The 16,537-nt window shown below is 40.4% G+C and overlaps 1 protein-coding gene and 1 non-coding gene across 3 annotated transcripts in view; both read left to right on the top strand.

Moving 5' to 3' along the window:
- The window catches only part of PPP2R3C (protein phosphatase 2 regulatory subunit B''gamma), a 912,006-nt gene that overhangs the window by 561,053 nt on the left and 334,416 nt on the right, over positions 1–16,537 (top strand). For both annotated transcript variants that reach the window (XM_044074122.1, XM_044074123.1), the window contains 2 exons: positions 7,268–7,323; positions 7,405–7,480. In XM_044074122.1, coding sequence (XP_043930057.1) covers positions 7,268–7,323; positions 7,405–7,480 — 132 coding nt within the window. The remainder of the gene's footprint in view (positions 1–7,267; positions 7,324–7,404; positions 7,481–16,537) is intronic.
- TRNAG-UCC lies at positions 3,383–3,454 on the top strand. The gene has a single exon. It is a non-coding gene; the product is annotated as a tRNA-Gly (tRNA).

Below are 16,537 nucleotides of genomic sequence, written 5' to 3'. Positions count from 1 at the left end.
GTAAACAGAAACTTTTTTCTTGCTGTTCCAAAGAAGGAACCACAGTAGGTTACCTTCATTCTGAAATATTGATATCTGAGTCATTTTCTTCATGGTTGGCATGCACTTCTGTCAAAAGGCACTTGTCAGCCATTTCTGCCTACCTGTGTACCCCCATCTAGCCAGCCTCAAGACCTCCAGCCAAACAATTTCTGGAGGCCATCCTCTACCTCAGACCTCCAAGAAAAAGAGGGCACCAGCTTGCAACTTTTCCTCGAGAAGCTAACCTTACCCCCTTTTGAGCCTGCAACTACCACACATTTGAATGTTGGATCACTTCTCCTGCTACTGGACATTACTTCAAACAGAAAATTCTCATAACTCCAAGAACTTATATGTAAAGAATCCCTTTTGTAGTTTCACAAGGACAGCTTGATCATACTGACTAATCTTTCCTTCATACCAAAGATAATGACAGAGGATTGTTTAAACCAGACTGTTATTTTTCCTGTCTGTTTTTTTTTTTTTTTTTTCAGATCCTCAAAACAGGAGAGAGAGAATTTTACACTCCTTGTGCATGCACAGGCAGTTAAGATTTTACTTAGACAAAACCAACGAGATTAGGAAAAACTAACCAACTGCTTCTCCCAGTTGCTGCAGCAAGGGAGGTGTGATTAGATTCTAAGTAAACTATATCCAAATGGCTATCTCATTGCATTGATTTATGCCACAAGTACCATGACAAGGCTGTTTGTAGTCTGACCAGAGTGCACCTTTCTAGATATAACCACTGCTATAACCCAAGAGGGTTACCACTGGGTCATCAGTCCACACATTGTCAAAGCACTACAGGCCAGATATTGATGTCAGGGCAGGGTTTGCCTATAGTGTCCCTTGAGGCATTTTACAGCCTTTCTCTGCCTGATGACTAGTGTCCAATATGTATGGGGGCAGCTTTGTGACATTATGACTGCATCAGTGAACCACATAAAGAACATACTACAACCATGTAGTTAACTCACCGTAATAGAAAATATTAGACTAGTCACTCTTACAGTTCTTGTATTCCTCCTTCCATCCCTTCTGTCTTGCCACAGGAGTAATTTCAGGCTGGGGTGTGAGGTACCTATGAACCCTTCCTTCCATTCCTGCCTTTTTTTTTTTGTTATCATTTTCACGTCTGTACCTTTTTGCCCAGGCTTCCAGGGAGGGATACATTTGTATTAACCCTAACAGGGCATTAGTATTATAGGAGAATCCATTTCATGGACATCTTTAGCCCCAACCTCTGGTGAAGGCAAGAAAGAGACGAAGATGATACAAGCAGTTGCCCCCCTTTATACAAGTATGTGTTGACTTCAGAGAGAGAGAGAGGGAGGGACAGTCCACACTGCATTAAGGGAAAAGGATGCTCACCTCTGTGACTCCAGCCAGAAATCACTCATCCTGTACCAGAAATATCCAAACATTGAGTACAGCAGTGAAAGCACTCAAACATCTACTGTTATTTTAAGTTATATGCACAATTATATCTTCCTTACTTTTGCTGCCTGAATACCAGTGGAATGTGTTATTCCAGTGCTACCTCTTTTCAAATATATAGTCATCATTGTAGAAAAATCTTCACATTTCTTGGTCCTTCTCACACTTTTGTAAATCAGTTAATGATCAAACAGGCTATCTCCTCCATAACCCCTGACTTAGAATAGCACTATCAAGGTGTTGTAGTTTTGTCTTGTTTATATATTACGTTTTGTTATTTTAATAAGTTCCTCTCTGTTGGCCAAGTGGGACATCATTTATGTTAACTTCTGGAAATAACCTTTTATGGCATCCAGATTAAAGAAAGGTTATGATAAGGATGTCCTTCAAGAATGCAACTGCAGTCATAACATGTGGGTTGTCCTGCCTCAGGCAGCCCTCGGTCGGCCGGATTCCAAAGTCTGGGTCCGACGTCGGCTGATGTCGCATTTCTCTCCGACGTCAGGGCGGCTGGAGTACATAAGCATCAGTCGACGCCATTTTCTTCAGTCTTTCTTGCCGCGCGGTGCCCGAAGCAGAAGCGGTTCGCAAGTGCCGGTCGGTCAGCTCCTGTATTCTACGATACCGAAGTCATCAAAAAGCTAAGTACCCCGTTGGGGACCTTTTCTTGCCTCAGCCGCTGTCAGAAATTACTGAAAAAGTTAACAATTGTCTTTCTTGTGGTAAACAAATACCTCATAAGGATTTCCACTCTTACTGTCTCCCTTGCCTGGGCCCAGACCACGACATCTCGGCCTGTGTAGCCTGTGCTCGCTTCAAAAAGCGCACTCTCAGGCGCCGGGCGGAGTTCACTGAAGACTTTTTCGGCGATAATTTTGCTTACACCATGCCGTCAGATCTCCCGACATTGCAAACTCCCAAAAAGCAAAAAGACTGGGACCGACATCCTCGGCCCGCGTCTACTACCGACTCCACGCCAAAACCTAGCGCGAGTGCTCCGGTTCCCTCTGAGACGGTCTCTCCACCGCTCCGAACCGAAGACACCGCATTACCGACGACTCCGATTCCAGACATTACTCCAACGCCAGTTATAGATTTTCCTCCGGATACCGAAACCGAGGAAATGCCCGAGACCATTGCAGTAGACAAGGTCACTCCGGCACGTGGAGCTGCCAGGCCCCCTATGGCCATGTCTATTAAGGCCTACACTAGGGCTAAGGCAGCCAGCAAAAGAAAGCAAAACTTCTGGATGCACCTTTGGAAAAGAACAAACTTTTTGGTGCAAATGCTAAGGATGTGTTAAAGACCATAGAAGAAAAAGCAAAATCAATTCAGACAGTGAAAGATTTCCTCCAGGTTCAACCCCCCAGATTCAGTAGGAATTGGCCTTCAAAAAACTGGTCCTTTCCTAATCCAGAAAAGTTTCAAAGGGGTAAGAACAGACGTGGCCGAGGAAGAGGCCAATACAGAGGCCCTTACAGGGGACGACAATGGCAGCCAGGAAACCAAAGAAGTGACGCAGGGGTTTCACCTGCCCCACAACCACAATCTCAATGACTTTCCTCTACTACCGCCTACCAGGGAACAACTAGAAGCTCCCCTGGGCGGGAAGTTATCTCTGTTTGCAGAAAACTGGCACAGACTGACAAAGGACAAATGGATTTTGGACATTATAGACCGAGGGTACAGGTTTCATTTTCATACCTTACCAAGAAAACAAGGCATGCCAAACCTGCCACAAAATCAGAGGGCAGAGGCTATCAAGCAAATCACTCTGTTGACTCGGATGAAAGCAATAGAAAGAGTTCCACAACAAGAACAGGACCAGGGGTTTTACTCAAGACTGTTCCTTGTTCCAAGAAAAGAATCTCAATGGAGACCAATACTGGACTTGTCCGCATTAAACACCTTTCTCATAATAGCATTGGTGGTATAGTGGTGAGCATAGCTGCCTTCCAAGCAGTTGACCCGGGTTTGATTCCCGGCCAATGCAAGAAATCTGTAGGAAATGCTGGCAGTAATGCATGCCATCGAGGCCTTTCAACACCAACTCCAGCAAGGCCATTTACTGATACGGACAGACAACACCACTGTGATGTGGTACATAAACAAGCAAGGGGGCATCCACTCTTACCCCCTTTGCAGACTGACAATGCAGCTTTGGGAGAAATCACTGAGCCTAAACATCCAGTTACAATCCCAGTTTGTTCCAGGAAAAGACAATGTGTTGGCGGACAGCCTAAGCAGGAATTTCACAGATCCACACGAGTGGAGGTTACATCCGAAGGCCTTCAGACAACTCACTTCGACATGGGGCAAGCCAGAAGTGGACCTATTTGCCTCTCACCTCAACCATCTTCTACCAAAATTCTGCACAAGGACATACCATCCAAAAGCTTGGAAAATAGATGCCCTCTCATTCAACTGGAACTACCTAGCAATCTATGCATTCCCACCTCTGCCACTGATGACCTCAGTATTACTAAAGATCAAAGCAGAGAAACCCAAGGGAATCATAATAGCTCCGGACTGGCCAAGACAACACTGGTACCCACTACTACGGAACATATGTCACACCAGGAGGTGGGCCCTTCCCCAGTGGCCTCTACTTTTGACTCAACACAATTTCGAAACACTGCATCCAAATCTTCAGACACTGCAGCTAACAGCCTGGGAGATCCCATAAATAAATTCAGCTTATCTCTCTCCAAGGAAGTTCAGAGGATACTAACAGAGGCTCGAAGACCATCCACCAGAAAGGTTTACTTAGCAAAATGGAAAAGATTCAGCAATTGGAATACCAGCAAGGGGCATGATGCATCATTGTTGAACATCCCACTCATCTTGGAATATTTGGCAGATATGTTAAAGAACGGCCTCTCATATTCTTCTATAAAGATACATGCATCTGCTATTTCAGCTAGATACAACACTGATCCTCCTATTTTTTCTCACCCTTTACTAAGGCAATTCCTCAGGGGAATCAAGAACATTAAGCCACCAAGAAAGGCCCCAGTGCCAGCCTGGGACCTCAATTTTGTCCTAGAAAAACTTACTCTACCTCCATTTGAGCCAGCAGCTTCAGTTGATCTGCAATTTCTCTCATGGAAGACAGCTTTCCTGTTGGCAATTACCTCAGCAAGAAGAGTTTCAGAGTTACAGGCCCTAATGGCAATACCACCCTTTATTATTTTTCACAAAGACAGGGTTTCATTAAGGACCAACCCTACTTTTATGCCAAAGGTGGTATCTAGGGTTTCTTTAAATCAAGCCATTCATCTGCCTGCCTTCTTCCCCAATCCTGAGAATAGGGGGGAAAGACTGTTGCATACCTTGGACATTCACAGACAACTTCGATACTACCTGGACAGAACCAAGGCCAGTAGGAAGTCTGAACAACTTTTTGTAGCTTACGCCCCTGCAGTCCAAGGAAAAGCAATTTCAAAACAGACTATTTCTAAATGGATTGGACATTGCATCAGATTCTGTTACTCCTTTCATGGAAAGACTGTTCCAGCCAATGTCAGACCACATTCCACTAGAGCTACAGCCACCTCTACAGAATTCTTAAGAGGGGTGCCTACCAAGGACATTCTAGAAGCTGCTACATGGAGCTCCGTGCATACATTCTCCAAACACTACAATCTCCCTCTATACTCCAGATCCAGAGCAGGCTTTGCTTCGGCAGTCCTGAAGGGTTTGATTGCCACACCATCTTTTCCCTAGAGCATTCCTCCTCCCCCAGCTAAGCTATGGTATTCTACCCACATGCTATGACTGCAGTTGCATTCTTGAAGGACATAGTACAGTTTTGTACCTACCATAAATGTAGATGTCCGATAGACATGCAACTGCAGTCGGATTTTCCCTCCCTCCATACCCCTCTATGCCTAGGGTCCACTCCTATCCCTGTTTCTCTTAGCTGGGGATATCTGTTATGGTGTATTTGTTTTATTGCTCATTTATTGTTTGGAATCCTGTTTTTGTCTTCTAATTTGATTACAGCCTTCCTTGGAGGGCACCTGGCATCTGGGGCAAGAAACACTGAAGAAAATGGCGTAGACTGATGCTTATGTACTCCAGCCGCCCTGACGTCGGAGAGAAATGCGACATCAGCCGACGTCGGACCCAGACTTTGGAATCCGGCCGACCGAGGGCTGCCTGAGGCAGGACAACCCACATGTTATGACTGCAGTTGCATGTCTATCGGACATCTACATTTATGGTAGGTACAAAACTGTACTTTTCCATTCATAAAAGACTTGTTAAAAGGGGTTGTGGATGGATATGTATGAGACATTGTTGTCAAGAAAATCACCTTGAGAGCAAGTGAAGTGAATGTTAATGTTAATGTCAAGAACATATAGCAAGTGAATTACATGGTCAAAGAGACATAATCCTAATTATTTGTAATACATGGAGCTTTAGCAGCACTGGTGTACTGCTAGTTATAGAAAAAATGTAGGGCTGCAAAGTGGTTTACCACTTTGAAAGCCATAAATCACTTAGTGCTGCCACACATGCAGCAGACAAGCTAAGATTCTTTTTTTTGACTGAATGGCTTTAAAAGCACACACACTTTTGTTTTATGTGTTACAGTGAAGTTTATTACAGCTTTTAAAGCTGTGAAAATGTTTTGAATGCTGTTCTGCATTGGGTTCTGTTAATGCTGTAGTGCAAGACAAGAGCATAACTGCATTGAAAGGTGCTTAATATCAGAAGTGTGTTTTTCCTGATTTTGGAGAGCAGTTGTGGCATTTCATGTACTTCACAGATGTTTGATTAACATTATTCTAAATTAGTTCCACTTCTCCAATCTAAAGACTTGCTCCCATTCCGCCCAGTGTATAGTCTCCTTAGAAGTCAAGAGTGTATTCTCTCCTGGCTGTTTTGTTTATACTTCTGTAGCACTCCAGACGTACTTGCTGTTCTGATGCCCAGATGCCAGCCACCCTATTTTTCTGTGACTAATCCTGGCTGCTTAGCTTTTAGTCCTGTAACTTTTAGGACCCACACCCTCTGTTGCACATATAAACAGAATGTGTACAACTAATTTTCTGAAACAGTTAAAAATTCTCTCCAAATGTTGAAAACTTATCAACCTTAGTAGCACTTTTGTATCCCACCTAGTTTTCTCTGTGTTAATCCTCTACTACATTTTTATCTTACTTTCCACAGTGTACTTATTTAAATCTGAGATGCTCTCTCTCTCATTTATGTATTTATGTGCTTGCTTGCTGTCAGAAAACATGCATATGTTGAAAATAGATCATTTACCACTGTTAAGTTTTCAAATTTTACTGTGCTTTTTGTACCTTTTCTGTGGTCTATTTGCTCTTTTCTTGGTGAATTTAAATGGTCAGTGGTTTAAGTAGTGTTCTTTATTGCTCAGTAGAAGCATTATGTAGAAAGATGTGAATCCCAGATTGTTGTAGGTTAGAACAACAAATGGCAGTATACATGGACATCTCAGTTTAAGTGACTCCAGTAGCATATTGTACTAATGTATATATATCCATGTAAATGTCTAGTCCTTGCATCCTTGCAGCTGCTATGTGTGTTGGCAGCAGAGCACAGTATTGTATACAATGCAATGTTATTTGGCCTGTAGCAGTTACCATTGCCCTTGAATTTGTAGGTGATATTTGATCTGTCCTAAATGGTACTCTGGTCACTGCTGCATGTATATTGCTTTAAGTGATAACGAAGAACGAATAATCTGTAGTTTCCAATGTTGATCTTATCTGTAATTGAGAACACATGTCTCTTATCTTAATATCTGTGTTTGTGTTTTACTGTTTTTTAGGCAAAATAAAAATCCAGGATATTTTAGCATGCAGCTTTTTGGATGACTTGTTAGAGGTAAGTAAATGTTTTCCTCAATGTATGCTGTTAACAGATGAAGTTTTCTGTTTATTCTGACTTGTTTTTGTTTTCCTCAAGTTGAGAGATGAAGACCTTTCCAGAGAAAGTCAAGAATTAAACTGGTTTTCTGCTCCTTCAGCTTTGAGAGTTTATGGTATGTAAGAAATCCAGTAGCATGCATTTGTGCACAAGGAATGAACTTTTGTGTTTTACTGCACTACCTACTTTTAGACACTGTTTACATATTTAGTATATTTTGAAACAATTACAACCCTTATATTTGAAGGCAAACTGTTTATTCATTGTATGCTCGTTCTCACCCAGTCACCGTGGAACATTCAAACAGCTCTGCTTCCACTCCCCTTTGCATTTTATTTTTGTTGCTTATCTGACTGAAGTAATGATACCACTTAGTGATGTAGCATTCAGAATGTTTGTGTTTTAATTGATTTTATAAAGAAAACATCAAAGAAGCATTTGTCAGAAACAACCAGAAATAATCATTGCCCAACATGTTTCTGTAAATTAATGTCAAGTCAGCAGCTGAAGAGGAGAAAAAAAACGTAAGTGCTTCATGTTTGGCAGGGCATTTCATTTAAGGTTGGCATGATAAATAGTGATTTAATGGTTAAATAAAGGACCGGCTTTGGGTGTCATACTAAGTCATGAAAAAACATTGTCAGCATTTACAGCTATCATATACAGAGATGTATAGTTAGAGAATGTGAAATGTTCATTTACACGCAGTATTTCTGCTATATTTATGGTTTTAAATACACAGTGCAAGGTTTAAGCAACCGTCCAACCTGTGAGGTAATGTATGAGAAACAGACTTTTGCCATTTTGCTAGACTAAAAGTCAGTGCTGATAAAACTGAAGGTGTGTGATATTTTATGTGTAAGAAGCAAGAAAGCACAAACTTAACAATGGAATCTGGTAGGAGAAGTGCATTATTATTTTGCTCCACTGTTGTGGGATGTGATTATTGCCTCAGAAAAATGAGAGTGATACCTATGATATTGTTCAAGCAGTTGCCATTGTATTGGTTGTACAGTTTCATTTACGGAGTGGCTGCATTTCTTGATGTGGGGTAATCAGGCCCTCTGGCTTAAACTGTTGCTGACCTTACATGGTCAACTAACTTCAGTAAGCTGAATAGATAAAAAGAATGAGAAGTTAAGTGGCTGGGTTGTGATCTTGGTTAGGAGAACAGTATATGGCGCCATTGCAGGAGCAAAAATAGCAATTTTATTTTAATTTATCTATTGTATTTTCTCCTGGCTGCGATTGAAATAGGTCCAGTGGGATCAGTGGTGTACCCCAGCTAACTAATTCAGAATAAAAATAACTAAAATAAATTGAGGGTGGAGGCGAATGTAAGAAGAATTATGCTGAAAATTACAATCAAATAATGAAACATAAAAAAAGTTAAAACTGTAGTTAAGCTTCATAAAAGAGAAAAAAATTGCAACATGTTTACATTGCTACCTTAAAGAGATCGCAAGTTATTCTTCAAGGCTTATTTGGTTAAATGCTGTTTGGAATGAAAAAAAAACATATTTGAAATGTCATTCAGCAGGTTTGTAAAACAAATGATGTATAGTATTACTTATCAATTTGAAATTTTTCATGGTTGACCTTCTACCCTTCTGGTCTGACTTCTAGAGCTTTTGCAGATGTCCACTGAGCAAAGCTGGATTCCCCACTTAACCCAGGTTATTAGGCTGATAAATCAGCCTGTCGCTCGTCTAGTCAGGATACAATAGACGATACTTTGTGGGTTCTGTTCAAGCAGCTTTATTATGTACAAACACATCAGGACTGGGGCTTAATAACTCTAACTTAGATAAAATTATAAACGAACTAGCTTGTTACACTCATATATGCTCACTCTGGCTGCACTCACAAATTGGCACTGAACCTAGCATGTGCTGACTATTTATATGCACTTCCAGTCCTCGGAATGCATCTTAAAGATATAGCACACATACTCTGTTCTACATCCTCCCTCTTTGAGAAATAAATCATGCAATGTTGATGACATTAATCAACATGCAATCAATATAAATAATTCTTTGTCATGCAATTATACAGAACTAAATACATATACACATTTATGTCCAGGTTTCTCTGTATTTCACACTAGGTTGGGAAATACGACCAAACATGTGACATAAAATTTAGAATCAGATTTAGCAACTGTTACTGTCTCTGCTGAATGTTCAACTTTTGGGACATCAGGAACATCATCAGGACTGGAAGCAGAGGTTAAGACATGTTCTGCAACAGGAACATTGTCTGAATTGCTCTGGGATCTAGAGTTTGTATCACAGGAACAATGCTGCGATATCGATTCTGATACAGGAAAAAGATGTCTGCGATTTCTCCTGTACTCCACCCCCTCAGATTCTACAAAGTAGGATCTCGGCTCAGTACATATACCTGTTACTTGACCAATCTGGTCAAAACCTCTCACCGTTTGTATCCTCACTGTCTCTCCTTCTTTCAGTGGATGAAGAAATCTGCTCAATTAATCACAGCTGGACTTTGGAAAGAACACATCCTGAATAGTTGAGCTCTAATTGTCCTGTTGTTCTTAGCTTTAGGTCTCAACAAACTGGAAATGATAAGCAATGTTGTTCTGGTTTGCCTAGATAGAAGTTTGTGAGCAGGTGAGGCAAGTATATCATCACGGGATATGTTTCTGAGATTAAGTAAATTCAAAAAGACATCGGTATTGTTACACTTTGACCTCTCAGGTAATTGCTTTGCACTCTGCACTGCATGTTCAGCTAGTCCATTTGACTGTGAATATTCTGGACTACTAGTAACATGTATAAAGTCCCATTCTTTTGCAAATTTCTGAAACAACTGACTAGTAAATTGAGTACGATTGTCAGATATAACTTTGTGTGGACTACCATGGACTGAGAAATGATGTTTCAACTAAGTAATAACAGCAGTGGACGTTAGGTTAGTAGTAAATCAATATCATACCCATTCGAATAAGAATCTACCAATACCAAATAATGCTGATTGTTCCACTCGAATATATCAGTGGCTACTGTTGACCAAGGTAGTTTAGGAACTTGACTTAGCTGAAGTGGTTCTCTTTGCAAATACAGTTTAGTACTATTGCATACTGAACAAGAAGAAAGTACTTTATTAGTGTCTTTTGCTAGAGAAGGCAAAAATACTAGTCCTCTCGTCCTTCTTTTGGTAGATTCGGAACCTGGGTGAACACGATGCAAAATCTGGATATATTCATGTTGTAAGGAAGCAGGAACAACAATTTTAGGGCTTTGAAAATAATGCCATCTTCCATCAACATCCCATGTCTGTAAGGAAAATAAGTTTGCACTTCAGGTGGTACGCTAGATTGCTTGATGACCATCCAACATTAACGTAGTGATTGAGCTTTTGCAAAATTGGATCAGTCTTTGTATGATCTCTCAGCTCATCAAGTCTCGTGGTAGAAAAATTATTCACTTCCATAACATCAAAGTCAAAATACTCTGCATGAAGCGGTTCCATTGTATTTCTTGGTGATCTGGATAAGGTATCAGCCAGATAAAGAAGTTTGCCTTTTGAATATACCATTTTGTAGTTGTACTTCAGCAATTTGAGCAATTGTAATCTTTGTAATCTTGCTGGAGCTGAATGCATAGGCTTCGTTAAAATAGTAACTACAGGTTGGTGATCAGTTTCAGTCTGAATAGCTCGACCATAGATATAATCATGAAACTTTGAACATGCAAGTACTATCGCCAAAAGTTCTTTCTTGATTTGAGCATATTGCACTTCAGTTTAGGTAAGAGTTCTTGATGCATAGGCTGCTGGTCTACCTTCTTGAAGAATGACTGTGCCAAGACCAAATTTTGAAGCATCACAGTAAAGTGTTACTGGTTTATTGACATCATAGTATCTTAATCTAGGTGGGGTGGCAATTTTCTGCTTAAGGTCATCAAATGCTTTCTGATGCTGTTCCAACCAAGGCCATGTAACATGTTTGCATGTTATCTCTCTCAAAGGTGCTGTCATCTTACTGAAGTTTGGAATAAACTTCCCTAAATAGTTGACCATACCAAGAAAACATTGTAGAGTTTGAGCATTATCTAGTACTGGCATCTCAAGAATGGCTGCTTGCTTGGACGGATCTGGTTGCAGGCCAGTGCTGGTAAATAAATGACCTACGTATATAACTTATGGTAGTGTAAATTTGTGCTTCAGAGGATTGAGCTTTAAGTTCACTTCATGTGCTCTGTCTAAAACTCTCTTAAAGTTTCGGTCATACTCTGCTTCACCATTGCCTCCAACCAATAAATCTTCTACTATTGTGGCACAAAGATAATCTGAAAAAAATTTGCTCCCTTGCATGCTGAAAGACTTCACTTGCAGAATTTATTCCAAATGGCATCCTGAGGAATCTATATTTGCCAAACGGGGTACTGAAAGTAGTCAGCAATGAGGATTTGCAGTCATGCATCACTTGCCTAAATGAACTTTTTGCATCTAAGACAGAAAAAACAGTGGCATTCGGTATTAGGGCTGTGACTTCCTCGACTATATGCATTGGATGATGTGATCTCTTGAATGCTTTGTTCAAATCTCTTGGGTCGATACATATTTTGATTTTGTCTGAGCCTTTTTTGTGCGCTGCTAACATGGACGACACCCATTCAGTTGGTTCTGTGACTGGACAAATTACACCTTGCTGTACCATTTTATCCAACTGAGCTTTGACTTTATTCTGCATAGCTATTGGAACTTTTCTTGCTGGTCTGACTACTGGACTGACCTCTGGGTCTAACTTCATAGAATACAGAGCTGTAAGCTTGCCCAACCTGTCCTCGAAAACATCAGCGTACTCTGAGAAAATGGCTTCAGTAAAGTTGGAACTAGATGTGCTTTTAAGATGAACTTCTTTGGTAAAAAAAAACAGATTCGTTCTTAAACTGTCTCGGAGACCCAATAATGACTGCACAGGTCTTCGAACTACATAAAATAAGCTGTAACAGTTCCTTGCCAAATAACATGAGAGCACTGCTAAACTTTCAGTTTGAATTTCTTAACCTCCATAAGCAACAAGTTTCACACAACTGGTCATATTGAGTTGTTTGTTATCTCTCACTTTAGCAAAAGTATCTGCTGACATAACATTACACTTTGAACCAGTACTTTGAGCTCGGTGGATTTACCATTGATCTGGACAGTACAAAACACTTCATTCTTTTTAAACAAATTTACTGCATCAACCTTTTCACCAATTACTGACACACCATCTACGTAGAAAGTGGACTGCTGCAATTCCACTTGTCCTTTTCGTTTTTTTGAGTGACCTTTCGTTATAACTGTGTGAGGCTTACTTGATTTGCAAAACTTTTGAAAATGGTTCCATTTTTTTTTATAATTGTGGCATTGCTGACGAGATGCTAAGCATTTCTCTCTTTTAGACTCATGATTTGCACCACAACTGTGACAGTTAACAATAAAGTTGGATTTGGGTCTTGCTGCCTCATGCCTGTACTGCACTGAGCATACTCCTTTCTTAGAACTTGCTGGAAAACTACATGGTTTCCCCTGGTGAACCAGCAGGGGCTGTGGCTGCCATGTGCTTAGGTCTGCTTTTGCTTGCCAGGTGTTGCATACTGTCTACATTTGTTCTGGAGCCTGCTGAAATCATACTCTTATCACTTGCAAGCATACTTGTGTACCTTTCTGTTAACTTCATGGATTTGACAAATCTCAGTAGCTTTACTCAATGTAAAATCACTGTCATGAAGCAAAATCTTTCTCACACATAGCTGGCCTTAGGCATAGGCCAACTAGGCGCCCGCCTAGGGTGCCGGTCTAGCAGGGGCACTTTTCCAGTATTTATTTGTTGTAGGTAGACCAGGATGGGGGCACCTTGTGGTGTGATGGGGGTGTCATGGAGCCCTTTTGCCTAGGGCATAAGTTGGCCTAAGGCCACTCCTGTTCTCACAGCAGCAGTATTATTACCACACACGAGCCTGCCCTTTATCAACTCACCGACACATTTTAGCTTTGTTTCTCAGGCCAGTTATGTAAGCTGCAAAAGTTTCCCCTGGTTTCTGATCTCTTGAGTAAAACAAATGGGTCTCTAATGTAATATTTGTCTGGGGGTTACATATTTCCCTGAATTTGCGCTTCAAACACTTGGGGTCTTCCCTTGATTCAGCCTGTACAACAATATGACATTTTTCACCTTCTCCCTCATATACTGCTGGCGCATACAAATGAACGCTCTCTTTCAATGGCCTCTGATCCAGCTAGGTTTAGCAAAAACTAATGCCCTGATGTGTACATCTTTGTCAGAATAAGCTGCTTGTATAAAAATATCATAAACAAACCCAGACTGGTCTGGGTTTGTTTATGTGACTGTTGGTGTTCTTTGGAGTGATTTTTCATAAAAATATCGTACTCTTGCTCAAATACTCTCTCCAATTCTCTGCAATGTTCTTATCAAACACAAGTAGTGAGGGCTTTGGAAATCCGTCTGCCATATTAACACATATCTGTGAAGGCTTTTGCAAATATGCACGAACATACACATATATACATATGCCAGAAATTTATGCCAGTACTTGTAACTTTGCCCAGAAGCACAACAAGCCTCCGAATAACTGAAATTTGCAAAATAAGTCTCTCAGGCACTGTAATACTCTTGAAATTACCATATTGTAAAAAAATCACCTCTTAGCAGTGTAAGAAACATATCAAAATAACTGCACTGTGTGAATGAACTGGGCAGAAGAAGCTCGGAGTAAGAAACATTTCAAAGTAATTCCACTTTGCAAATAAACAATACACACCACACTGAAACTTCCCCCAAATGGCGGTACTTTGTTAAATATCTCTTTACAGTGCAAGGAGCACTCTGTAATGGCACTCTTTGCAAATAGACACACCCAGCACAAGAAACTTTTCGAAATGGCTGTATTTGGCAACATTTTACAAAACAGTTGCACTTTACACACATCTAAATTCTTCAGAATAAATGCACAGTAATAAGCACACACTGTAAGCACTTTATACACTTTGAGATGCTTCAAATAACTCTAGTTATGCCCTGAATACAGTACAAAGCAGTAGTTATGCCAAAACACAGCACTTTGCCAAAAATATGCAGTTGCCTTGTTTTATTTGTGTTTAATGTTCCCTTTTTGCCCTTAGTATATTTGTTTTTCTCATTTAAACTCTTTTCTTGCCCATTGTACTTTTCTTGTGCTCGTTTTACTCTAAACATGCCTGTTTTACTTTAAACATGCTCATTTTGCTTTTCAGAGGTAATTTCAATTTGTTTGTGCTTTTCTGACAATCGTTTTATCAAATATCTTAATCTTAAACATTTTGTTTAATTAATAAAACTTTTGTGCCTCTCGCTTGTTTAAGAATGCGGTTTGTGCCCTTATAATGCTCTGTTTTATCTTTTTTATAAAATAAACTGTTCGTGCAAGTTTTCATTATCTTTGTTTTTTTCTGGCTCTTGTTCATGCTCATTTCTCTTCGTTTACCTTCACTGTTATCTCTGCATCTCATAGCTCTGAATAGCTCTGAATATCTGTCTCTGGAATCCCTGTTCTGACACCATGTCGCTCGTCTAGTCAGGGTACAACAGACAAGACTTTGTGAGTTCTGTTCAAGCAGCTTTGTTATGTATAAACACATCAGGACTGAGGCTTAGTAACTCTAACTTAGATAAACTTATAAACAAACTAGCTATTACACTCATACATGCTCACTCTCTAGCTGCACTCAGAAAATGGCACTGAACCTAGCACGTGCTGGCTATTTATATACACGTTTAGTCCTCGGAAATGCTTCTTAAAGATACAGCACACGTACTCTGTTCTACAAGCTAAATGGGGCAGCGGTTTATGCTGTTTTTCAGAAGGCTTTTTCTTCCCCTACCTGTAAGAAATTGGATCTTTTGAGGTGACTTAAAAGAATGATAAGCAGCTAGCTGGTGAACTCACTTTATTGATTAAATTCCTAGATACTTGTCCCTAAAAAGATGGATTGTGTTTTTGTAGCCTCTAATATCCTTAGAAAATCTTAGTTAATTGTACTTACAGAAGACCCATTCCACTTGTGATGTCTGTTTTTGTTCAGGAGAGATCCACATGATCTCCTGTGAATATTGCACCATCTTAAATAAGATGACTTCTCATTGCTGGGTCTGGAACTTAGTCTTTCTTGATCACAGGATGCTTGTTGAGTTAGCAGGGTCATCCTCCCATTACTGAAGAACTGTCCAAAAATGGCTGCTAGTAGGTTTAACTCAAGAAAAAGAAAGATTTTAAAAGCCAGAGAAGCCAAAAAAGTGTGGTTTGAAAGAAATGGAACCACAAGAAAATGTAGGACTACTGCAAGCCTATCAGTCCTGCTGAGGCATGAAGGTGCCAGACCGAAAGAGGCATTGCTTTGTCCACCACTCCACTTATGTTAGCACCTAATGGTAGTGGGATCCATTTACCAAGAACTAGACAGGCCACAGTTAAGATGAGCAAGACTTCCAGGCTAGATGCTGGTTTCTACGTTTCCACAACGAGTATTCATCTGGGGGGGTTTGGCTGCGTCATAAGACTTTGACTAGAAAGGTTATAGGAAATACAGAAGTTTCAGAGGCCCCTTTTACCCTTTAGTTACCTAAGCAGAGATTTCCCCTCCATAGGAGGAGGCCTCAAATCCTTTGTCTCAAAGGCTAATGTCGCATGCTGGATTCTCACTTTACAGATGTCTGTCACAGTCCATGTTGAACATGATTACAGGAGATTGAATAGTATGTCATGTGTGACATATAGAGTTAATCCACTGGTTACCCAGTACTTTAGCTACAGAGTGGGGAGGCTCCATCTGTGTTTTCATATTGTAAACTAGAAAAAGAGGACATGCCAGTAATGGCATTACCATATCCTCAAGTCCCCTCCACAAGACACCTGCTTTGGGACAATGTTAAATTTACTGAAGGAACATTTAAAGAGGGCATCCAAGCAGGTCTCTGAGTCTCATAGAATGTTCCTGGACCACCTAATCATAAAGGTATCTAGATCAACAGCTACATCTCCTGTGCTTCAGACTTTAAAGAATGCATCTGAAGCAGCTTTCAGGGAGCCTGATTCACAAAGTTAGCTCCTAGGAAGCCAGAAAGTTTCTGCAACATCATGGGTGTCTGTAAGTAGCTTTATAA

The sequence above is a fragment of the Protopterus annectens genome, chromosome 6.part0 (assembly GCF_019279795.1).
Source record: "Protopterus annectens isolate FY-2018-M chromosome 6.part0, PAN1.0, whole genome shotgun sequence".
NCBI classification, from domain to species: Eukaryota; Metazoa; Chordata; order Ceratodontiformes; family Protopteridae; genus Protopterus; species Protopterus annectens.
The sequence above is the reverse complement of the archived record's forward strand: the minus strand, read 5'-3'. Positions and strand labels throughout refer to the sequence as shown.